The 26897-nt window shown below is 40.6% G+C and overlaps 3 protein-coding genes across 3 annotated transcripts in view; 2 read left to right on the forward strand and 1 right to left on the reverse strand.

Moving 5' to 3' along the window:
- The window catches only part of LOC146980351 (uncharacterized), a 96728-nt gene that overhangs the window by 27835 nt on the left and 41996 nt on the right, over positions 1 to 26897 (reverse strand). The window lies entirely within an intron of this gene.
- On the forward strand, positions 6030 to 7091 carry LOC146980352 (4-galactosyl-N-acetylglucosaminide 3-alpha-L-fucosyltransferase 9-like). Its single transcript, XM_085788880.1, has one exon. It carries the CDS (start codon positions 6030 to 6032, stop codon positions 7089 to 7091), a length of 1062 nt encoding a protein of 353 aa, XP_085645006.1.
- On the forward strand, positions 8228 to 9289 carry LOC146980353 (4-galactosyl-N-acetylglucosaminide 3-alpha-L-fucosyltransferase 9-like). Its single transcript, XM_085788591.1, has one exon. It carries the CDS (start codon positions 8228 to 8230, stop codon positions 9287 to 9289), a length of 1062 nt encoding a protein of 353 aa, XP_085644717.1.

A 26897-nucleotide genomic window follows, 5' to 3' on the forward strand; every position in this document is an offset into this window, starting at 1 on the left:
TCATTTATTCTGTTTAAATGGGTAAAGGTTAATAGTTGTGCAATGTTCAACTGTCTGAAATTGCAGTGGAAACACCTTTGCACACCAGTGGACACAGAGGAGGAGAGCAATGTGAACTAGTGACAAGACACTTCCGCACACGTTCTTCTCACTTGCAATTACTTTATTGTTTTAAAGCCAACGTTTTGGTCATAAACCTTGTACAGTGCGTCATACAGATGGCCTATATTTCATAGGCTGGCTCTGGCCCCTCCCTGCGTTACAAAAATCTGCTCTGTCATTAACAGTCTTGGTGTCATGTTTGACAGTGAGTTTAAGTATGACAGGCAAATTGGCTCTGTACTCTAAACCGCCTTTTTCCAGCTGCGACTTCCAGCCAAGGTAAAACCAAACACAACTGGTGTGCCGTTTTTCCGTTTCTTTTTCACATTCTTTCTGATGTTCTTTTTTGCGGGTGCGGAAACATCTGCCCGTTTCACCGATGTAGACCTTATTGCATGAATGACTTGGGATTTCGTATATGACGTTGCATTTATTGCCGGGTTGAATCTTATGCTTGGGATGTACTAATAGCTGCCGGAGTGTTATGTATGGTTTAACTGGCGTGTTGATATTTTATTTTTTCATGACTCGTTGGATGTGTTCAGTGGTTCCTTTCATGTATGGTAATGTGACATATTTATTGTTTTTGTTGGTGTTTTTTCTTTCTTGTTTTTTCTTTTCTTTTCTTTGCATCGGTTGCTTTCCTTTCCGGATCACCCACTGTATGTATTGGCAGTTTTTTAAAGGGATAGTAGCATTTTTTTTTACAGTGGGGTTGTATGATCTAGAAATAGCCCCTAAGTACTTTAATTGCAGTAGAAGACTCTCTGAACTCCTCCCATTAGCAACGCCAGCCCATAGCCCTGCCCAGAGATTTACAACATACAGTGTTGTGAACAGACCCAAAGAAACGGCCTATTTTCGCGGCCTAAAAGAGGTTTTACCTGAAAAAAAATACACCGTTCCATTGTTCGCTATAATATAATTTTTTCCAGCCCTTCGAAGTGCAGAAAAAACGCAGTTTTTATTTGGACCTAACCAACTGCTGATCGGCGGGCGCTAACCCTGGGCAGGGCGCATGACGTCTGTCCGACTACCCATTTCTCCGACCATACATTTCTTTATTTTTGCGTCCATTAGTCCGACCTCCCACTTCTCCGACTTAAGTAGCCCTAACCCTTAACCTTAATGTTGAGTACCCCAAAGTTTTATGTTAGAAATAGATAGTATGGGTCCCCAGTATTCAGAAATTGCCGGATGCTAACTTATATATATTGGGCAATTAGCATAACAGACATAATTAGCATAAATTTGCATAATTGCCTATATGGGCAATATTTCAACAAAATTGACTTGGCTGATCTGGGCAATATTGGAGTGGTTTTAGGGGTTATTGATGATGCTGAATCCATTTCTGACATTTTCAAAATTCAAAATGGCTGTCTAAACCGGAAGTGACCAGATTTTAACCGCCAGTGGGCCGATTTTGATGGATTTCAAAATCTGGTCACTTCCTGTTTAGACAGCCATTTTGAATTTTGAAAATGTCAGAAATGGATTCAGCATCATCAATAACCCCTAAAACCACTCCAATATTTCCCAGATCAGCCAAGTCAATTTTGTTGAAATATTGCCCATATAGGCAATTATGCTAATTGTGTCAATTATGCTAATTGCCCAATATATATAAGTTAGCATCTGGCAGTTTCTGAATACTGGGGACCCATACTATATATTTCTAACATAAAACTTTAGGGTACTCAACATTTCCGGGTACTCATTGTTGGCAAGTAGACTATTACCCTAAACCTAACCTTAACACTGTAGAATGGGTAGTCGGAGAAATGAGCCGTCGGACTTTTGGGCAGTCGGACTGATGTATGCTCCCCCCCTGGGCAGAGGGATACGTGAGTTGGTTAGGTCCAAATAAAAACTGCGTTTTTCCTGCACTTTGAAGGGCTGGAAAAAATTATATTATAGCGAACAATGGAACTGTGTAATTTTTTCAGGCAAAACCTTTAGGCCCGCGAAAATAGGCCATTTCTTTGGGTCTGTTCACAACACTGTATGTTGTAAATCTCTGGGCAGGGCTATTATGGGCTGGCGTTGCTAACGGGAGGAGTGCAGAGAGTCTTCTACTGCAATTAAAGTACTTAGGGGCTATTTGTAGATCATATAACCCCACTTTTAAAAAAATGCTACTATCCCTTTAATGCCTGTTGGATGTGGTTGTCTTCCTCCTGTTTGTCTTTCTCTTCCGTGATGTTGTGTGTGCGGTCATATAGTGTTCTGATGACTGACAGTTTGTGCGCAAAGGGATGTTCCAGAGTAAATATTGGTTGGTGTGTGTTGGTTTTCTGAATGTTGTGACTTTTATGTTGCCTTCTTCTGTGTGGTGTATTTTTAGGTCCAAAAATGCTATTGTTTTTTCCATTTACTCTTAGTGTGTGAACTGTTTCCTGTTTTATCCATGGAGTTTAGGTGGTCCATGAGTTGCTGTGTCTGGCCTATTTTGGTTATTTCAAGTATGTCATCCACGTACCATTTCCAAAAAATGGGTTTGCAGTGGTCGGGTGCTGTTGTCATGGTTCTGTCCTCAAGATCTTCCATGAAGAAGCCGCATAAGGTTGCGGAAAGCGGGTCCCCCATCGCAAATCCCTCTTTTTGCCAATAGATTTTTCCTCTGAACTGGAAGTATGTGGATGTTGATATGAAGTGTAGCAGTTTGGATATGTCTTGCGCTGTGAGTCTAGTGCGCTTTTTCAGGGTTTTGTCTGTTTTTTAATCGGTTTTCAACTATGGTGTGTGTGGTCATTACTGGTGTTTTTGTGAAGAGGGATACGACGTCATGTGAAATGAAAAGCTTGTCCTTTTTAATCCTGATTTCCTTTCATTCCTTTGCCAGTTGTTTTGAGTTTTTACAGTGGTATTCTGACAAGAAGGTCACGCCTCCGTAACACCAGCTGATAAGGCATGTCACCGTCACATCACGGTGACAGTTCTGAGGAAGGCGGAAGAACACGCCGAAACTGTTAACAAACAAGGTATGAGAAACAACTTCTTGTCTTGAAAAAGAAAGGAAAACTAAATACTACATTCGGACATAATAAACTTTTATAATATAAGGCTAAAAACACTTCAACCTTGAAAGTAAAAGGGTGTGTTTTTAGGGTTAGGGTTATTATTCCTAGGAATTCTTCTTCTTCATCCTCTTCTTCTTCCTCATACTTCCCATGCCCCCCCCCCCCCAACACCGCATACACACACACACACACACACACACACAATAAACGTTTACATTAAAAAACTTTACAAATTCCTACCAAACCAATGGTACATGCTACAGCTTTGAAACTTCACCACAACATCGCCCAGATACTGCCAAAACCTTTGTTCATTTAGACTGAATGCAAATTATGAAGTCCATTACTCTGTTTTTTTCAATAACTGTAAAACTTTTAAAATGTGTCTCCTCCCACAATTTTTGCTCAGTTGTCACCAAACTTGCTAGAGAGCATCTTCAGACTGTCCTCAACAAAACTTGTTTCTCGGATTTTTGATTAATCAAAAATTGAGCCTACAGTGCATGAAAACGTTTGACTGTAAACAGTACTGTAAACATATATCATCCAATGCCTGCTAAATACATTTTCAATCTTCCTGAAAAAAATGGTTGATGAAGTTTGGCAAATATCAGAATTTTATGTAAAAAACTGAATTTTCTAGAACATTTTGAATTCTGCTCTCATGGGAACAACTGCAGTCAATCTAAGAGTGGCTTTTTTAAACATCAGCGATAAACACTTATCGCTAAAAACAAATCACCAACAATAGAAAATTAGATGTTGCCATTTAGACAATTAGAGGCCCATGTCGGACTTGTGGGATGTCAGAATGGTGGTTCCCCCCGCTACATTTTCATCCAAATTAAAAAGCTCCAGGCTGATTGTGATAGTTGTGATAGTTAACTACATGACTTGTGACTTGTTACGAGTGAGAATGGGGGCTCTCCGCCTCCCACCTGGCGTTTCATGGCTGAAAACCAACCTTGCAACATCAGTGTAGTTACTCGGTCGCCTCCCCGGTGTCCCAGCTCTCGTCTCATCACACCGTCACACAAACCGATCTGTAACCGGCAATCTTTTGTTTATGATGGTTAAGACCAGAGCGATAGATATAACAGAGTGGCGACACTCCCATAGGACTCCGTTGTAAAAAATGGCGGGCCGACTTCCGGGTTATGGAGCCCTCAATAGTTCCAAACATTCCTCCCGCGGCGCTGGACCACGTCTGTTTCTATGGCTGCACAGCAAGAAACTACTGAGCTACGTTGACGAAATACCGACCAATTTTAAGTTATAAAGTGGTAATAATCTTTCCCAAGTACAGTAACCATGTTGACTTAACAAAATAAAAATTATTAGACTGATCGGTTCATTGAAAAACATTTATTTATTTACGTAACTGTGGTGATTTCAGTCCGTAGCCCAGAAGCAGCCCTGCTCACTTTTCATTCAAACAAACTAATGCCACTGCCACAGTTGTTAAATTTCATCAATGAGACCAACATTAATCTCTTCAAAATAATTTAACAAGCCAGCGGTAAACCTCTAAAAGCATGCGGATAAGTTACTTGGCTCGTTTTCTCCGACGGGAGGACGGACGGTCGGCCCCGGCAGATCAGCTCAGTAGAGCGGCTGCTGCTGCTGTGACAGCCGCTGCCCCTGGTCCCCGGTCGGGGCTCACACAGACTCTGCACTTCTCCCAGAACAAACATCGGTGCAAGTTCCTAACAAACGTTATGAACTGACCACAGACTCCGGATTAAACGGTGACTTTCTTGCATGAACAAAATATTAAAACTGTGACGTGTTGACAGCGCTAAAGCCAGGTTTTGGCAGCTTTACTGCTGTGGCTCGGTTGCCGCAAAATGGCGATATCGATGCTAATTTCTGTTAGCCCGTCTATGAGGTTTTGCATTATACGTTAGCATTAAGCTAGCGGGCTTTATATTTAGTTGTGGTACTGGCTGTGTGTGTTTTGAACGTTGTTTCAAACTGTGTGGGTTTGATTGAACATCTTTTATGCTTAAATATATATATTCCCGCTTAATATATTGCTTTACTCCTCTTCTTATGCCATTTTTACTGTAGGGCAGGCTAATCTTCACTTTAGAGTGACAAATAAAACCTTGAAGCAAGAAGATTTTGCCTTTTGTTTGAAAACTGACATTGATGTACATACAGTAATTCAGTAACAGTTGTAAATATACCTTTGTACGGTTTATTTTTTAATATTTACCGTCCAAAAGCAAGCTCAGTGCTGTCTGTCCCATAGCAGAACATGACAGCGGCAGCCTTGTTTGGAACTATTGGGAGCTACATGAACCACGTGACCGCGCTGGCGGCGACATCAAAGGCTGTCGCCACTCTGTTATATCTATCGCTCTGGTTAAGACTACACAAATACATACATTGTAACATTTTATATGTTCTATAATGTTATCCACCGCTCCATGTATTGATTTTTCACCAGCTTTGTTGTAAACAAATGCACATGGACGAGAGGAGCGTTTACCAAAATAGCGGAAAAGCAACCAGACTTGAGAAGTTCCCCTTTAATTCCAGATAAATGGGGGTTAAGGAGAGAAGTCTAAGTAATTTGACAAAAAGTAACACAATGGTTACTTTTCCTGGTAATTAATTACTTTTATCATGCAGTAACTCAGTTACATTTGGGGGCAAGTAACTAGTAACTATAACTAATTACTTTTTTGAAGTAATGTGCCCAACACTGGTCAGTAGATGCATGTGAGTGTTGGATACCTGGGCCATGTTCACACTGTTCCAATGCATGGAGACATGAACCATGAACTATGAATGATTGGACATTTATTTTTTATGTTTAGCTAATAGTCACTAAAGTTACTATCATTCATAACACAGTTATGGAATTGAGAACATGACTTTGTTTCTCTGCCTCCACAGATGTCGACCGCAGCCACATGGAAAACGTTGTGCGTAGCACTGGTAGCTGCTCTCACCATCATCGGCTTTGTTCTGTATTTTAAAGGACCAGCCCCAGTTTGTCAATATACGTCCACATCGGCCAGTGAAGACACTTCTGAAAAGCCCATAGTCCTGTTGTGGTTCTGGCCTATTGGTGTGAGGTATGATCTCCGTGGCTGTTCCACCCACTTCAACATTGACAGCTGCCTCCTGACAGATGATCGATCCTTGTACAGTAAAGCAAAGGGAGTGATTATCTTCCACAAAGATATTGACTGGCATTTAAAAAAACTGCCTCAGGAGCCACGTCCAGCTTTTCAGAAGTGGATCTGGTTCCATGTGGAGTCTCCTACCAACACAATAAAGATCCCCGGTCTGGAGAACCGGTTCAACTTAACGCTGAGCTACAGGCGAGATGCTGACATCACGGTGAGGAATGAACTGGTGGTCAGGAAACCGGACGTGAAAGACGACTTTGTTCTGCCTAAGAAAGACAAACTGGTGTGTTGGATCGTCAGTAACAACAACCCGGCGACCGGAACGGCAGTGAGAGCGACCTATTACAGCCAACTGTCGAAACACATCCAGGTCCACGTCTTTGGTGCTTTTTCAGGGAGGTACTTACGTGATGAGGACTACTACTCCACCATTGCTAGCTGTAAATTCTACCTGTCATTTGAGAATTCAATCCACAGAGACTACATCACTGAGAAGTTAAACGGGCCTTTCGCGGCAGGGACGATCCCTGTAGTTTTAGGTCCGCCACGGGAAAACTACGAGCAATTCATTCCCTCCGATTCCTTCATTCACATCAATGACTTCCCTGATCCTAAGTCTCTGGCAGAGTTCCTGAACCACCTGGATACAGATGATGAAGCGTACATGCGTTACTTCGAGTGGAGGAAGTACTACAAAGCCACTCCTCATCTCCTGTCAGTCCAAAATGAATTCCTTCAGCCCGTCTGCCTCGCCTGCGATCACATGTCCAAAGACAGGGATTACAGTGTAGTTCACGACCTCTATGGGTGGTACTGGTCATGAGGAGCAAAAGTGAGATCAGCATTAACGTATTCACCTATGATGAAAATCAAGGTTAGTTTTGGTTATTCTGTTGTTTTAAGAGGTTTTGAGCAAAACTTTTCATGGTAAAAACCTCACGATCTATAGTTACCATGTGTTCACTGAGGAAAGCAAACAACCGCCTTCATCTGTCTTCCATTCAACCTGTAACCATTTTGCTTTGTTTGTGACCTCATGTATTGAAAATAATAAAGTTACTTAAATCTCAAAAAGGTCATACCAGTAATTTCTCTATTGTTTCCCTTTTTAAAGTTGTACAATATTGTACATGATACACCAGCTGCTACAACACCTCATTTCATCTAAAGCGTCACAGACGCCTTTATCCAATCATTATGAAAATCCGTCATTTTAAAGTCAGATCTCCAAGTCACCGATGCCTGAGTGCAGTCTGACAGGTTGGGCTGATGAGTCAGTGGGTCATCAGTCAGATGTCACATAGAGAAGTAGAAGAAAGCCAAACGAGTTTCCCCTGATCTGTGTTGTCCTGGTCCAGACCCTCAGTCTTAAAGGGATAGTAGCATTTTTTTTTAAAGTGGGGTTGTATGATCTACAAATAGATAAATAAATTTTTTTCATGTAAAACATCTTTTAGGCCACAAAAATAGGCCGTTTCTTTGGGTCCATTCACAACAATGTATGTTGTAAATCTCTGAGGGCTATGGGCTGGCGTTGCTAACGGGAGGAGTGCAGAGAGTCTTCTACTGCAATTAAAGTACTTAGGGGCTATTTGTAGATCATACAACCCCACTTTAAAAAAAATGCTACTATCCCTTTAACCCTAACCCTGCACAACATTTACACACTCTTCATGCCTTCATGCAGCAACAGCATTTCTAGGCACCTGACAGTAGCTTCATTTTCACCTTTTAAATTGATCATAGCCACCATATTTTAGTGGAGGAACTGATGCTCATTTGGATTACTTTATTTTCCTTTTTATTTATCTATTCAGTATTATTTATTTTACAAATCTAGGATTATGAACTCTTACCGCTGCTGTTTGTGATTTAACTCTTAGTTTATATTGTTTTATCTCTTTCAGTTTGTGTTGCCAATAATCATCAGAAGAGGTTCTCCTCTCTTGCCGTGTTGATATGGCTCCTTCTCCCATTTCTTCTGTCTTACGCGTCACCCTGACGGCGTCTCTCATGCTGGCTGGAGTCATAATGCTGATTTTAATGTACTACACATCAGCTCCATCTCCCAAATGTTATCCTCCCCCGGCGAGACGACAGACGGAAAAACCTGTCGTGCTGCTGTGGTTCTGGCCTGAGAACAAACATTTTGATTTCCAAGACTGCAAGAAGCTTTTCAACATCGACGGCTGCCTCCTCACAGACGACAGGTCTTTATACTCCGGGGCCGAGGCCGTTCTGATATTCCACAGAACCATCCAGGACGACCTCTCCAACCTTCCCGCCTCGCCGAGACCCAGAGTTCAGAGGTGGATCTGGTTTAACATGGACTCACCCACCAACACGCGCAGGATAGCAGGCATTCAGGGACTGTTCAACCTAACGCTGAGCTACAGGAAGGACGCAGACATCCACGTTCGCTGGAAACTGACTGTCAGAGAGAAACCAGCCGAGGACTTTGTCATTCCAAAGAAACAACAACTGCTCTGTTGGATGGTGAATGAACACGAGCTCAACGGGACACTGGAGAGATACCGCTTTTACATGGAGCTTACAAAACACATAAAGGTGCACATGTTTTTCAGCTCCTCTGGGGAGACCTTGAGGGGTGACAACTATTTTCAGACTATTAGCAGCTGCAAATTCTTCCTTTCTTTTGAGGATTCAATCCACAGAGATTACATCACAGAAATATTCACCGGTCCTCTGGCAGCTGGCACTGTGCCAGTGGTTTTGGGTCCACCAAGAAACAACTATGAGGACTTTGCCCCAGGTTCCTCTTTCATACATGTAAATGACTTTCCTGATGTCAAGACCCTGGCTAACTTCCTCCTCAGGCTGGATGAGGATAATCAGACGTATGTAAAATATTTTGATTGGCGGCGTTTCTACGCATTCAAACGCCATCCCATGGAGGAGAGGCACGAGTTTGCACACGCTATCTGCCAGGCCTGTCATCACGTGGCCATGAATAAGGAGTACAGAGTGGTGCTTGATCTGTACAAGTGGTTCTTACTGTGACCAGGGCCGTTGCTAGGAATTCTGGGCCCCCTTAAAGAATACTAAAGTGGGCCCCTCCCCCTAACTTTTCCTTTTTTTTTTTCTACGACTACGTATGTATTATCATTTTTTATTTAGCCTTCTTTGTTTTGATGCTAATGCAGCATTACACTGCAAAAACTCAAGTATATTAGCAAAAATATTTGTCTTATTTCTAGTCAAAATGTAATTTCTAGTCAAAACAAATCTCATTATACTTAAAATAAGACACATCATATTAAAAGCAGCTTGTTTTTAGACACTTTTTACTTCTTTCAAGCATATTTTTACTTTGAATAAGAAGAAAAATCTGATCGTGGAGCAAGTTTTTCTTCCTTATTACAAGCACAAAAAACTTGCTTTCACTGACAGATTTTTCTATTTATTGTGAATTTAAGTGAAAATTATCTAAAAACAAGTTAATTTTTAGGTAATGAGTCTTATTTTAAGTGGAAAGAGATTAGTATTGACTAGAAATGAGACATTTGGACAAGAAATAAGACAAATATTCTTGGAAAGATGTTGAGTTTTTACAGTGTACTCTGAGTATTAGTCAGGGTCTTATGCAGAATAAATCAGTCATACAAAGATTAGACTACTGGGGTTTTTATGGGCCCCTATAATTATCATCACCTTTCTCCCCTATACAACGGCCCTGACTGTGACACTGTCAGACTGTGGTGACCAGTGCTGCTGAGAATTAATCAGAAGTCTTAGATTATACCCTTTGATGGGTTGTTTTTTGTCTTTGTTTGTTTCTGTTGTTTTCCACTTGTCTTGTATTGGCAGCACTTAAAAGAAAAGAAGTACTCACTATTAATACAACTTTTGCCTCAGCTTGAGGAAATCGTAGCCTACATGACAGGATTCATATTGTCAATTGTCCTGTAAAAAACAAATAAATCCCAACTTTTACATAAGCAAAGTAAAGAGCCCTTTTTCATTTTGTGAATCCAACAAGGTTTTGAATGGTTTATATAACTTGAAAGAAGGATTTCCCTTTTCCTTAACCTTTTATCAGGCAACTGATCACAATCAGAAACCTATTTTTGACAAATAAAATAAGTTGCTTAGGTTAAAGTTGAGTATTTAAATTTGGAATAAGTATTTTGGGTTTTACACATTTCTATGTATTAATAGTAATATTCCTTTAACTTTATCAGTGTGTTTGTTTGTTTTTACACATTTTGGGAAAATCATGACATTTGAAGGGTGAAGAGCCATATACTGTATTATATGGTAATATCATTGACCTTGATCTCGGGTCGGGGGCCATGGGCGCTTCCTCAATCTTCAGTGCCATGCCATGTCTCCCTATTGCCAGTGGCGACAGTGTGTGTTTTTTTTAATGTGTTAAGCACTTTGTGTTACATGTCCATGCAGGAAAAGTGCTCTGTAAATAAAGTTTTTTGACGTGGGAAAAGAAAAGTATGTTACTGATTTACAGTATGAAATGTTTCAATGCTGTTAACAAACACTGGAGGTAATTAAAGGAAATGTTTGGGTATATTCTATGTTATTTGGGAGACCTCTGACCCATATCTGCAAGCGGTCACTTCAAACCGGTATATTTCCCAACCAAATGAAAATAGTAAAAGTCATTCCAATATACAAAAATGGAAATAAACATCAATTTTCTAACTACAGACCAATTTCTCTACTTCCACAGTTCTCAAAAATTTTAGAAAAACTATTTATCCATAGACTCAAACGCTTAACACAAAACTTACTATGTGAACATCAATATGGGTTCAGATCTAATCGATCCACCACAATGGCTGTAATGGAACTTACAGAAAAAAAAATTGTCAGCAATAGACAAAAAGGAATACACAGTAGATGTTTTCATGGGCGTGCAAAAAGCATTTGGCACCATTGATCCTAACGTATTAATGAAGAAGCTGGAAATATATGGGATCAGGGGCATAGCATATACATGGCTAAAAAAATATCTAGATAATAGAAAACAATATGTGCAACTAAATGATGAAACATTTGACTTGTTGAGGATTTCATGTAGGGTCCCACAAGGTTTCGTGCTGGATTCAAAGTAATTTATTATATACATTAATAATATCTGTAATGTGTCCAAGCTGTTACACTTTGTTTGGATGTCACGATTACTTGCTTTCACAATTAATTGCGGTATTAAACGCCACAATTAATTTATCGCAAAGATTCCTAAATACCGTCACTTACCAAAAAAGATTATGTCAGAACCATCTTGACAAATGTGCGCCAAAGTAAATGTAAATGCACTACTTTACTGGTACTGGTTCAATTACCTAATGTAACATTGAATCGGTAGGAATTTAAAAGTTTGCATGTCATTTGTAATTAAAAAAAAAAAAAGATTAAAATAAACTTAAACACTTGGTAAAGATGACAGTTAATTCCCCCGGGGAATATAATTGGTCCTTTATTAATAGATACCTAAAATATTTTGTGTAAATTATTAGCTTCGTAATTATTTAGACTATATTTGATTTTACACATACATAGTGTTGGGAAATTAGTTAATGCATAATAATCGTGATAATCGTAATACCGTGATTATTTCTCTGACAATAATTGTACCAAGAAATTGTATAATTGTGACATCCCTAAATGACACTGAATCTGTAGCTTATGGATTTCAATGAGTTAATTTCCAAATAAACTCAGAAATTGTACTTGTAATTATACCTTGATAGGTTTCCACTGCACTCCCCCTAATTAAAAGGTGGGGACTTCAATTGTTCCTATTATTCATTCTCCCAAGTACTCACACCTTCTTCTTATTGTATCTCCTTTGTGCTGATGACACAAATTGACTTTGCTCTGGTAAAGATCTGAGGCACCTTCTAGACAAAGTGGAGAGAAAAAGATGGTTTGACATTAATAAAATGTCACTCAACTTAAATAAAACTAAATATATAATATTTGGATACCGCAAACATTTTTAGATCAAACACAAATTATGATAAATAATATTGACATAGAAAGAGTTAATATAAATTCATTTTTATGAGTTATTATAGATGACAAACTAAGCTGGAAATCACATATAAATCATATAAAGAACAAAATATCAAAATCTGTTGCAATATTAAATAAAACAAAATACATCCTCAACAGATATTCACTACATTTATTGTACCAGACATTTGATGAGCCATACATTACTTGTTGCATAGAGGTCTGGGGGCATGCGTATAAAACAATTACAAAACCAATTTTCATACTACAGAAGAGAGAAATAAGGATAATTAACAGAGCTGATTATTGAGACTCAACAAACAAATGTTTCATAAGACCTTAAGATTCAATGATCTTGTGGACATGGCCGTAGCTACCATTGAGGACACCGAGGTCATGACCTCGGTATTTTTTTCGGCCTAATGAATGAAATTTAAAAAAAAAAAAAAAAAAAGTGCGGTGAAAGTATTAGGGAGGACAGATGGAAGGTGAGTGACTCCTCTCTTGTCCAAACAACAATTCCGGTAGGCCTATAATGCTCTTGTTTATTGACGCCCTCACGTACGCTGGTGTTTGTTTACTGGTCGCCTGAAAAAAGGCGATTCATTCGGAAAAAGCGAGTGATACAGCGCGTCGCGGAGCCTGTGTGCATGGAGGAGAAGGCTACTGAGTGAGTTGGCTCTAGATAAACTGCTCTTTCCAACCAGTTGTTACACTGTAAAAGTTTTGTACATACAGTACGTGCACTTGAACCGCTGTATTATTTAGGGACGGGTCCTCATGTATGCGGAGAAAACAGCTGTTTAATAGGGTCAATTCAGCGCCATTTACAGTCTGTGTCCTGCACTATGCACTAGTTGAGCTAAGTGGGGGAGAGAGACCTCTTTCCTGCAGATACTATACTGAGGGGGCATCTACTGCACTGTCCATTCTTCCATCAACATTATGTGAAAAGCACAGTGACACGATACATTTTATGTTTACAGACAGGGGCGTCACTAAGTTTTAAGGACAGGGGGGGCTTAGCCCCCAGGAGATGCCAAAGATGTGAGCATATGTGGTGCACGAGCACAAAATTTCACAAACAGCAAAGACTGTGAAATTGTTTCTAAAAAAATTTGGACAGATTTAACAAAGAGCATATGGTGTAAAATCTTTAGGCAACCATTAGTTTTATTTCAGTCTTTTTTATTTATTTATTTAAAGAAAGCTAAGACCTGTGAGATTACTACAGACATGTCTGGAGTACAGTAGAAAATGTAAATTTTTCATCTCTGCCTAGTAAAAAACTAAACATTAGAGTAAAATCTACCTTTGAATCATGGGATATCAGGCAAATGAATAAGTAATGTGTAGGCTAACTGTGTAAAAGTAGATGCTAAAAAAATGAACCTGAGCAATTTTGCAGCTGTTTTACAGTAGGCTATTATCAGAGATGTCCAGGTGGAATTTGACCTTTGGAAAACTAATTATATTTCACTAATAGCCTGTGTCATAATATTCACTCCATCCAAATACAACTGTTTTTGGCTCATTTTGATTTCACCTAGACCTCTTCATATTTTCCCATTCAAAGAAGACCATACAACTGAAATGAAGTTTGACACCAATATTTTACAAATAAAAAATATGCATAGAAATGTGAAATACTACATAGCTAAACAACGTGAATAACCAATTATAACACAAAACAAAATTTGCTTCAAAAAGGAGCAGTCAGATGTATGTTTGTGGTAACTATAAGGAAAAGCAAACAAACTTCCTGGGCCTGTTTCAAAGTGAGGAACACAGCTGACGCTTCAGAAGGAAGTCACCCCAAAAATAGTAGGCTCTAGCTATGGTAAAAAAGAGTGCACACTTCACCCTATAAACCTGTTCATCTTTATGTTACAGTAACAACCAGGACCTTCACATTGCATTTCAGACTTTTTTTCGAGCTGAAATTATACTTTATAATATAATATTTTTGCTACTCTGTGGCTGCTACGAGTGTGAGGAGCTAGTCTCCTGTTTGTAATGGATGGTGTGTTCTCATCAGAATTCAGTGAAGTTGGGTCTTCTCTGGATGATCACTAGTGATGATAATATCATAAAAATGGGATTAATCTAATATGATGTGTGTAGTTTTTATCTGTCAAAGTGCACCAGATTGAAGCCTTTTAATATAAAATTGCCCCAAATTTCTGACAGGTGGTGGTTGGTTTTGTATCTATACTTTTATATTTGTCTATTGTACTTGTTAGGGTTTACCATTAAAGTAAACATGTCACATCAACACAGTCATGGACACACAGCTAACTTAAAGGGGTACCACTCCAAATACTGGTTAACTCTAAATTCATATGCCCAAATAAGGGCAAAAATACAAGCCTGTAGTCTCATTGTGATGGAGGCAAAGTGAAGAAATACCTCCTTAGTGAAGCAGTTTTCATAAAAACAAAGTCATCATCTAGTGTTCAGACAGCACAGTGTAACAGGAGTCAGCAGCGTTTCTGGGGAAAGTGCACATGCTTTTATTTAACCTGTGCATGACCAGAGTTGACATAAACTCCGCCCTGTGAGTCAGAGCCATAAAACAGAGTCAAAAGTTAAAAATTAATCAAGAACCTGCTCAAAGTACAGAAACACAAACACATAGCAGATATTTCACTTATGTTTTATGTATTTCACTATGTATTTCACTTTCACATATGTTATCTGTCGATGATCACGCCGGTGTGTGTGTGTGTGTGTGTGTGTGTGTGTGTGTGTGTGTGTGTGTGTGTGTGTGTGTGTGTGTGTGTGTGTGTGTGACACAAATTAGGATAAAAATAATATTTACGGTAATTAATATTCAATGTTTTATATATTTAAGAAATATATATATTATATATTTAAAAAATAATTACTAATTGAATGTTTAATTATTATCCCTATGTTAAATCATATTACTAATTAGCCTATTATACTTAGGCTACTAATTTTTTTCTACACACTGTCTCTGATAATGTACCTTTAGGGGGTAAATACATGTACCTTAGGAGTACATACAGTATATGTACCTTTTGCCATTCTGGAATATTTATGTGCCTTTTCTACCCCCAAAAGGTACACATAGGTACTCTAGAGTACAATAATTGGCCCTATAGGCTACAGTAGGACAAAACTGTACCTTTAAGTACAGAAATGTCCCCCTTCTGTACCCCTATTTTTCTCTGTGTAGACTACTGCTGCTTCATCCCTCTGACTGCAGGAAGTAACTAACAGTCTAATGGCGCTTTTCCACTACTCAGTCACAGCACGGCACGGTTCGGTTTAGGTGCTTTTCCATTACAGCGAACAGAGTTCTTCATAGTTCCTCCACAGCGGGGCCGGGGGCGTCATATCATCGTGCATCGTCTCACTATCTTTTATTTTTCGATCGTCTCGTCAGCTCCAAACTCACTCGTCTGCACCTCGGTGACGGACCGGTGACGGACCCCCCCGCCGCACCGTAACACCGCACCTGACAACGTCTCCCAGACAGTAGGCTGCCGTTCTCAAACAGACTCTGGTCTTTAGTGGACCGGTTCTGGCTCCAAATACCCGACCAGGTCCGACCAGTGTTGAAGCCTAGACCCTGGACCCCATGCGGTCGGACTGACGAGCATTATTGAGAGGGAGTGAGTGAGCAAGCGCCAGAGAAACAGCGGGTGCGCACCAGGGGCCTCATGTATCAATGTTGCGTACGCACAAAAAAGTGGCGTACGTCATTTTCCACGCCAACGTTCAGATGTATCAAAAGTGAAATGACCGTGGAAAAGTACGGTGGCCCACGCCAACTCCATAGCTGGCGTACGCACGTTTCTACAGCTATTGTTCCTTTGGCGACACTTAGAGGTGAAGCTGGGAAACTGTTAATAATGTGAAAACAATTAGTCCTCAGAGTAATGTGCACATCAGAGACATGAGCAACTAACCCATCCACATGTTGCAATTAGATAGGTGGATAGAAAAGCATGTGCAAAGTGGTGCAGGAAATATGTCAGCTTTAGTCTTAAGACATTGCAGATGCTGCAGTGCGAAGTGCACACGAGTCCCGGAGGTTTTTTTTGCACATGATGACTCTTTTGGTTTCCGAGGGCAATTCTCTTGGAACTGAGCGCAGTGCGCTGCGACCGGCCTGAGCGCGCGACACGGCGGGGAGCCATGGGTCGCCTCCATTCAGGTGCTGACCACACTGTGAACAGGAAGCATTTTTATACTATAAATGTACAGATCATATGTGATGCGTAAATGCATCACATATTAACAAACATTGAGGCGAGATGGCTGGTTCAGCGCACGATTCATTCATTCAGCATAGCTGGGGACAGATTACAGGCTGGGACTGTATGCGCGGAAAGTAAATGTATTTGTTTAATTGTCCTATGTAACCCCCCGATGCACATTGAGCATGTCTGCCGAAATATCACACTGTCAGTGACTTTCTTTTTGCTGGTTAAACTACACAGACTGTGTGAAGTACTTAATGTCAATAAACACATGCGTAAAGTTGGACATGTGTCTTTATCAGCCTCCCTGGCGCACTTCTGCATTTATTTAGTACGCGATCTGTGTATAAAAGAAGGCAAATAAAATTGTAAATCCATTTCACATAATTTAATTAGAGTACATTGTCTGCTTTCATTTGGGATGACAGCGGTCCTCCGCTTCACGTTCACCTTTATATAACACACACACTCTCCCACGGTGCCGGAGGACGGCAAAAAAAAAAAAAAAAAAAAGATGTTTACACGGCTCAACTTTATCGAGGAGCACCTTCAACTCAAATTTGGTTAAATTGCTCTTCCTCACAGTTTTTCATGGTGTTATCTGACCGTAAAGAGAAGGGAATCTTTGGTGCAGGCCTTATTTACATTGATTTGCATATTTAAATGGAGGCGTGGACAGGGAGGAGATTACCACTTCTACATGTGCGCTCAATTCCACGTTGATTGGGATGTACAAAGGAAAAGTCCTTGGATCCATGCGTACGCACACTTTGATACATCAGATTTTCTTTGTGCGTACGACAGTTTCTGGATTCTGGCGTACGCCATGTTTCAGTATGAAATCCACGCAAGTATTGATACATGAGGCCCCAGATGATTTCCAACCGGCAAAAACTGAAATGAGACGGTTAAAGAGAGGAAAAACACAGAATATAGGCTTATATGTCCAAGAGACTTTGTCCCGTCGTTAAGACGTGAGGGAGGGAGGAAACTGTCACTGTCAGCTGCACATCTGTCAGCAGCTGCTCCAAACACTCGTTACAAACTTTATTTTGAAGGGACAGATTAGATTAGATGTTGATTTTGTTAACAGTGACTTTGTTGCACCCAAACATATCGGGTGCTGTCTTATCCGGTACAATCGACCTCCTCCCTCCCCACCAGCCCCCCTCAAGAGACCCCTCTCGCCCCCCTCCCCACGGTGCAGCTTGAAAACTCCTCTTTCTCCAAAGGGGGAGATGACAGATAGAGTCTGAGAACTACTGTAGCCTAATCAAAGCTATATTGTTGCGAGTTGGCTCCGGCAGAAGCTCCGCGCCCGTATGCTTCGGCTGCCTATAGTTTATCAACGTTTTTTCGTCATTCTTCATTAGGATAATGTTAAGTTAATTTTGTGGTGGGGACACAATTGTTAACAAAAAGTGGTTCATCTCAAGTATGGCTTACAATGTTGTGGAACAGAAACAGCAACCACAAATATTTATAATCTATCATTTTATTGTCATCGCAATTTTTCAACTTTCGCCACCAGGGGGTGCTGCAGCCCCTGCCGCACCCCCACTTCCGGCGCCCCTGGGTGTAGGTTCAGGTTCAGGTTCAGTTTATTTCATGTCCCAAAGGGCAATTTGGGTTGCTGCTCATGAGATCACATTTACTTGAATGGGTATTCATAAGATTCATAACCATGACATGACACCTGTCATAAACATCAATGAATACTTAACATAATTTCTAAAATTTGGCCATTAGGTCTGCTATGATAGGTTATGTCGTCTTTATGTCAAGTTGTCAGAACAAAAACATCTCAAACAATGTCAACTTTGCATTAAAAGTGACATAACTTGGGGCGGTGTTTAGCTCAGTTGGTAGAGCACCCGCCCCATGTGTAGAGGCTGTAGTCGGACGGTCCTATCCTGCATGTCATTGCCCCCCCTCTCTGCCTCCCATTTCCTGTCACACTCTGAACTGTCCTATCTAATAAAGGCATGAAAAGCCCAAAAAATATACTTAAAAAAAAAACAAAAAACAAAGTGTCATAACTTACCGAATGACACTTAACGACAGCTGTCATAAGTATTCATTGATGTTTATGACAGCTGTTATGTCATGGTTATGACAGTGTTATGTCAATCTTTTGAATACCCATTCAAGTAAAGTGTTACCAAAGTATAAAACATAAAACATAGAAACATATATTTACATACAACACACATCAGTATAAATAACAATATAAATAGCATGTGCACTGACTATGATCGTATAAGAAATATAAAATATAGATGGGAGGATGAGAGGGATGAAAGGGGGTCCGCAACATATGGCTCCAGTGCAAAAAATGTACTATATACTCATGACGTTTCAAGCTGCAAGCTCTTCTTCAGACGTTCAGAGTACTATTAGAGACAGACGCCATATTTAAAAGTCACGTCATACTCACACACCTGCTAGGTATCAGCCCCAATCAGTGAACAATCATCCATTAACACTGATTGTGCAGCAGTTACTCGAGAGGGCTGAACATCCTCTGAGCGGATGGACAGAGCTTTGATAAGCACCTGTCTGTTAAAGATGTGCTCCAGGCTATTAAACTGGATGTCTGCTACCTTAGAAGCCACTTTTACAATTCGTTCAAGGGAATTCTTATCTCTGGTGCAAAGATTACTGTACCCACAGATAGACGAGAAGGAGATGACAGACTCAATGTAGGCTCAATAAAACATTTTCATCAGAGCCTTGTCAATATGGAACCTGGCCAGCTTCCTCAAGCAGTGTGGACGCTGCTGGCCTTTCGCACACAACATTTAAGTGTTGAGGTCAAATCTCAGCCGATCATCGATTATTGTACCCAGGTATTTATAGCTGTTTCAACTTTCTGACCATTTATGACACTGCTCAGGGCTGTTGGGCGGGTACGCCTAAAATCTATGCAGATCTCTTTTGTTTTTGTTACGTTAAGTTGCAGGAAGGCATCAATACACCAGGACAGGAAGTCATCGACAACAGGACGGTGACTGTCCTCATCATCGTGTAGCAGACTGACAATGAGTGAATCATCAGCATACTTGATGATGGATCTATTTGCGTGACAGCTACGACAGTCGTTCATAGTGATTCATGGTGTCTGTTTATATTTGGGCAAATTGTCACCATTAATGCACCGATAATTAAAGGTCATGAACCTACCCCTATATCTATAGGGTTTATGGTAATGGGAAAATTTGTCAAAATGTTGAACTATCCCTTTAGATATGTGTTGAATTCAACACAGTCTCACCCCTTTGCGTCAAACGGTTGACGCTTGGTCAAGGCCCCTTACGTCAATATACTGACGTGGAGGGGGTACCCTCGAGGTCGTTTCTCGACGAATAGGGCCACTCATAGACTTGAATGCAAATCCCTCATCGTCGGATTTTGACGAAGGGGGGCGGGACCGTTTCTCCCTCACTCCCAGTGCGTCAACAGCCTGACGAACGGTCACTGTCCCTCATCGTCACATACCTGACTCATTAGGTGCCCGTTTTTCGTCAGGTTTTGACGCGCTCGGCTTTCAGTTGATTCCAATGCAGTTCCCTTCACGGCGATATGTGACGCTCAGAGCAAGTGATCCAGCCGACCGGCTGCGGCACTGACAGACGCTGTGAGCAGAGGAAAACTTTTTTTTTTATTTTTTTTTTTACTTTTCCTTAAAGCTTTATTGAACCTGATGCTGCTGTGTCTGACGTAGCTTTCGGCAAGGACGTCCTTTCGGTTATTTATTTATTTATTTATTTATTTATTTATTTAGTGATCATGGTGTTTGGTGCAGAATAATCAATAAATAAATAAATAAATTAGCCTACGTCCTTGTCGGAAGCTGCGTCAGACCAGGAGGGGGGGTTGTGGATTCTACAGGTGAAGACCACTTCCGCGTTCAAAAAGCTGCTCTGTTTAATCAATATTCTGAAGAAAGATCTGATTATTAGCCACAACGCTGTAACCATCCAAGGAAGACTGTGTAACAATATTATGTGCTTCTGCTGAGTCCAAAAGCCCTGTGTAATATCAACTTTATTTTAAGAAAACACGCTTTGTTTCCAATGTCATATCACGGAGAAGCACTACATTACCCATAATCCTCATATTTATCAGCGACGTGTCTGATTGGTTGAGCTTGCTGTTACCAGCAAATGAAAAAATAAAACAAATTGAGCTTATATTATTTTCTTAGTAACTAAAAGGTCTTAACATCTTTTTTGTTTTCAACATTGAATAAAAAAAGGGTGCTATATTGTTAAAATTCAACAATAAAGTGCATAAAAGTTGGCTTGACTTCTTTCTTTTTTTCTTTTTTTTCATAATTTTCACCAGCATCTTTCTGGTCCACATCACATCATATTTATTGTAATTTTTAATTCAATGAGTGACATTTTATTTTTTATCTGAAAAACATTATTATGAATTCAAGGGTCAGAAGTCACTGATTAGTGTTAAATTTAACCTTTTTGACCCTGTTTCCTTGAATAAATCACTAAGACTTTGATGCGGGAAGCTGAGATTTTGATTTGATTTTGTTCAGAGCACTAGGGACAAAGTTTCTGTAGAATTTCAGACCTGTTGGACGTCCAGAAGGGTCACAGCTGACCGTCCAGGCTCGTTTCTCGGCCTTCAAAGCCTAGATTTAGAAGCCTTTTGTCTAATAACGTCTACATCCTTGGGGTTATAAGGCTGAAAGTTTCATGCATTTGCCCGGGGCCTAAGGCCATCCACCATGTGCAATTTTTCAAACCCGTGCGACCTTCACAAGTGTCAAAGGTCACTGATTTGTGACCTTTTTGACCCCGTTTCCTTGAATAAAACACCAAGACTTTGATGCAGGAAGATGAGCTTTTAAAATGTGGTCCAGAATGTCTAGTAGATTGTGTGTGCAAAAGGTTCACAGCTCTGTGACATTCAGAAGGGTCACAAATAGCCAAAGAGCAATGCTCCTTTCTCTGACCTCATATTAAAGGAGAAATGCAATTCTTTAATAGCTTCCAGGTGCTTTGGCCTATCAGGCTGAATTTTTAGCTAAAGGAGCTGGTGTACGATCAGGAAGTAGGGGAGCTGTGCATAAAGCCAATTGGTAAGTGTCAAAGGTCACAGGGGTCAAACATCAAAGTGAATCCAGCCATTCCTGCTTTTTCTCAACAAAACATACACGCTTTAAGTTATCATCATGAAATATTAATAGGTTGTATATCAGAGAGTCCTCTATCAGAATATTTTGGTCCCGTTGCTCTAGGGGCCCCAGGGGGCCCCGGGGGGCCACTTGGCTTTCCCATGCTCCCACAGAGTTGGGTCTCGGGGTGATGGATAAGGGCCTCACCATGAGTCCACAGGCCAAGTTTCAAGTGATTTGGTCGGTTTCTATGGAAACGGCGGCCTCAAGGATACAGAGGAATGCGACTGTTTGAAGCCCCGCCTCTCGAAAAGTAATGGCTCGATCAGGACCAAACACACATCTACGCGTTCGTCTTGGGCCCCCGAACCATATATTACGAAATCAGAACTGTACGACTTTTGGAAATGTGTTTTGTCTATTTCGGCTTTTCTGACTAAGAGGGTCTCTCAAGCTTTAAGTCTGACAGACTCTGAGTCTGAAAAGCCGAAATAGACAAAACACATTTCCAAAAGTCGTACAGTTCTGATTTCGTAATATATGGTTCGGGGGCCCAAGACGAACGCGTAGATGTGTGTTTGGTCCTGATCGAGCCATTACTTTTCGAGAGGCGGGGCTTCAAACAGTCGCATTCCTCTGTATCCTTGAGGCCGCCGTTTCCATAGAAACCGACCAACGCACTTGAAACTTGGCCTGTGGACTCATGGTGAGGCCCTTATCCATCACCCCGAGACCCAACTCTGTGGGAGCATGGGAAAGCCAAGTGGCCCCCCGGGGCCCCCTGGGGCCCCTAGAGCAACGGGACCAAAATATTCTGATAGAGGACTCTCTGATATACAACCTATTAATATTTCATGATGATAACTTAAAGCGTGTATGTTTTGTTGAGAAAAAGCAGGAATGGCTGGATTCACTTTGATGTTTGACCCCTGTGACCTTTGACACTTACCAATTGGCTTTATGCACAGCTCCCCTACTTCCTGATCGTACACCAGCTCCTTTAGCTAAAAATTCAGCCTGATAGGCCAAAGCACCTGGAAGCTATTAAAGAATTGCATTTCTCCTTTAATATGAGGTCAGAGAAAGGAGCATTGCTCTTTGGCTATTTGTGACCCTTCTGAATGTCACAGAGCTCTGAATCTTTTGCACACACAATCTACTAGACATTCTGGACCACATTTTAAAAGCTCATCTTCCTGCATCAAAGTCTTGGTGTTTCATTCAAGGAAACGGGGTCAAAAAGGTCACAAATCAGTGACCTTTGACACTTGTGAAGGTCGCACGGGTTTGAAAAATTGCACATGGTGGATGGCCTTAGGCCCCGGACAAATGCATGAAACTTTCAGCCTTATAACCCCAAGGATGTAGACGTTATTAGACAAAAGGCTTCTAAATCTAGGCTTTGAAGGCCGAGAAACGAGCCTGGACGGTCAGCTGTGACCCTTCTGGACGTCCGACAGGTCTGAAATTCTACAGAAACTTTGTCCCTAGTGCTCTGAACAAAATCAAATCAAAATCTCAGCTTCCCGCATCAAAGTCTTAGTGATTTATTCAAGGAAACAGGGTCAAAAAGGTTAAATTTAACACTAATCAGTGACCTCTGACCCTTGAATTCATAATAATGTTTTTCAGATAAAAAATAAAATGTCACTCATTGAATTAAAAATTACAATAAATATGATGTGATGTGGACCAGAAAGATGCTGGTGAAAATTATGAAAAAAAAGAAAAAAAGAAAGAAGTCAAGCCAACTTTTATGCACTTTATTGTTGAATTTTAACAATATAGCACCCTTTTTTTATTCAATGTTGAAAACAAAAAAGATGTTAAGACCTTTTAGTTACTAAGAAAATAATATAAGCTCAATTTGTTTTATTTTTTCATTTGCTGGTAACAGCAAGCTCAACCAATCAGACACGTCGCTGATAAATATGAGGATTATGGGTAATGTAGTGCTTCTCCGTGATATGACATTGGAAACAAAGCGTGTTTTCTTAAAATAAAGTTGATATTACACAGGGCTTTTGGACTCAGCAGAAGCACATAATATTGTTACACAGTCTTCCTTGGATGGTTACAGCGTTGTGGCTAATAATCAGATCTTTCTTCAGAATATTGATTAAACAGAGCAGCTTTTTGAACGCGGAAGTGGTCTTCACCTGTAGAATCCACAACCCCCCCTCCTGGTCTGACGCAGCTTCCGACAAGGACGTAGGCTAATTTATTTATTTATTTATTGATTATTCTGCACCAAACACCATGATCACTAAATAAATAAATAAATAAATAAATAAATAAATAACCGAAAGGACGTCCTTGCCGAAAGCTACGTCAGACACAGCAGCATCAGGTTCAATAAAGCTTTAAGGAAAAGTAAAAAAAAAAATAAAAAAAAAAGTTTTCCTCTGCTCACAGCGTCTGTCAGTGCCGCAGCCGGTCGGCTGGATCACTTGCTCTGAGCGTCACATATCGCCGTGAAGGGAACTGCATTGGAATCAACTGAAAGCCGAGCGCGTCAAAACCTGACGAAAAACGGGCACCTAATGAGTCAGGTATGTGACGATGAGGGACAGTGACCGTTCGTCAGGCTGTTGACGCACTGGGAGTGAGGGAGAAACGGTCCCGCCCCCCTTCGTCAAAATCCGACGATGAGGGATTTGCATTCAAGTCTATGAGTGGCCCTATTCGTCGAGAAACGACCTCGAGGGTACCCCCTCCACGTCAGTATATTGACGTAAGGGGCCTTGACCAAGCGTCAACCGTTTGACGCAAAGGGGTGAGACTGTGTTGTTGAATTATACATTTACTCTTTGCATCCATCCATTCGTCCTTTAGCTAAATTGCTTTTCTGTGTCAGGTCATAGGGGAAGACATAGACACAAACAACTGTACACAATCACACTATTTTAGAGTCACTGTAGGTTATTATTCATGGTGACACCATGACATGCAACATGCAATAGTACTGAACATGAAATGCATCTATTTAATTGATGAAACTCACACTGATCTCACACACTGATAAGAAAAGAAAATCTGGGAATATGTTCTTAAATGACATTTTCTTTTAACCCATCGGACCACAAGCAAACCCATTCCCAGATTTTAGCCTCAACTGAGGTGTGAGGAAACACCTCGCTGACACTAAATGACCTAGCCTGGGCTCATATGCTCGTACTCTACAAACTATTTACTTTCTGGAGTTTATTGCACAATTAGAAAATGCAGTTTTTGAAGTACAGGAATAAACTCTAAAACCCCACAGGCAAGCAGCCAGTAAAGGAGAGGACAGAGGACTCTGCTGATAGAAAAAAAGGGGTTAGATAGAGAAAAGACAGAGAGTGGGACGATCACATCACCTCTAAATATATTCATATCCAATACAAGGATTATGATCAATAAACCTGTTGTGATATCTCAACTGTCATATAGCTGTGACAGCTGCTGATGCTGACGTTGCATCACTTTAACACAGAAATACTGCAACTGAAAGTTCAAGGTCTGTGTTTAAAGTTATAAAAACTCCAAAGTCCAACACAAATGGAATGTAGCTCATACTGAAAGTCAAAGTGAGCATTATTGATTACAGTTGGCACCACATGTCAATGTACTTACAGTATGACTGTAACATCAGACGGACATTGAATTTTAGGTGAAAATGAAAATGTATTTGTCTTCAAGACAAGTCAGTCAACATTTCAATCCATTTAAAGGGATAGTTCAACATTTTGGCAAATTGGCCCATTGCCATAATCCCTATAGTCATAGCAGTAGGTTTGTTACCTTTATTTGTCGGTGTAAGCTATTTTTAGAACGGCAGAGCGCAGCCGTGACCTGCTCAGAGCTACGCTACAGAGGCTCATGGGATTTCTTGGTTTCCCTCATCATCAAACTCATCAAATACACAATCCAACAACTCCACAACGCTCTGGTGGACAAGTTGTGACCTGCACATTCACCACGCTATGAGATAATAACACAACGTTACCAGACACAGTTGTTTTAGAGGGAAATGCAGAGACTGTTTGATGAAAAACTGTCCCTGAAGGCAACGCAAGTAAGTGGTTTTGCATGACAATTGGCAATGGGCCAATTTGCCAAAATGTTAAACTATCCCTTTAATAGAACATTTCATACTGAAATTGGATGGAGTTGTTACAAATTATGTTTATACTAAAGATTAAAGGGATAGTTCACCCAAAATTGAAATTTCACTCATTATCTCCTCCCCCTCATGTGGACTAAGGGCTGGGAGAAGTTTCAGAGTCCTCCGTGGCTTCTCTGAGTTACAGGGGGTCTCGGCGTAGCAGTGCATGTCTATATAACGGTTGCAAATGGATACCAATACTCTTTGTAACAAAAAGACACACCAAAAAACATCCAAATACCTATAAGCAATAAGTCTATATTTCAAGTTTGTTGTAGCGGAAGTTTCTCAAAGCTCCTCTTCCCGGTTCGTCCAAATTTGACGAACCGGGAAGAGGAGCTTTGAGAAACTTCCGCTACAAACAAGCTTGAAATATAGACTTATTTTATTTTTTTCGGGACAATTTCGCATTTCGGGGCTTCAATACAAGACGGACATTACATACGAGCAGCATGGAGGTATTTGGATGTTTTTTGGTGTGTCTTTTTGTTACGAAGACAGTTGGTATCCATCCGCAACCGTCATATGGACATGCACTGCTACGCCGAGACCCCCTGTAACTCAGAGAAGCCACGGAGGACTCTGAAACTTCTCCCAGCCCTTAGTCCACATGAGGGGGAGTAGATAATGAGAATGGAGAATTTCAATTTTGGGTGAACTATCCCTTTAAGATTATCTGCTGTGTGTGTCAGGCATTACACACCAACTTTAAATTTTGGGGTCACCCAACGTCGCAACCTACATTCAACCAAAAATATCTGAGTTCAAGTTCAGGGAGCTGCACAAGTCATGCAACATACTTTCATAAAGTTGTCTTACTGCTTCACCTGGTTTACAGCCAATCACAAGCTGCTGACTGAGCAGAGTAAATGAAACAGGCCTGTTACAATCAGACAAGACGATTTCTTTTAATTCAGCTGCAGTTTCTACAGTGGGGAGTTGCCCACCAGGGCTGATAAATAGAACAACAGCAAGATAAAACCATCATTGTGAAAATGAAAGTTGTTGTTATATCGTATAAATAGTTAGAGCTGTCCTGTGTGTTGATACCAGACAGAGGACAGAGGAGCACAGAGCCACAGCTCTCCCACTTCAGTTTAAAGAAGACCATCAGAC

The sequence above is a fragment of the Trachurus japonicus genome, chromosome 10 (genome assembly GCF_045865225.1).
Source record: "Trachurus japonicus isolate A0001 chromosome 10, Traja_1.0".
Taxonomy (NCBI): Eukaryota; Metazoa; Chordata; class Actinopteri; order Carangiformes; family Carangidae; genus Trachurus; species Trachurus japonicus.

Bases quoted from the DNA above. Each gene is read 5' to 3' on its own strand.
- LOC146980352 (XM_085788880.1), top strand. From the start codon at position 6,030: ATGTCGACCGCAGCCACATGGAAAACGTTGTGCGTAGCACTGGTAGCT.
- LOC146980353 (XM_085788591.1), top strand. From the start codon at position 8,228: ATGGCTCCTTCTCCCATTTCTTCTGTCTTACGCGTCACCCTGACGGCG.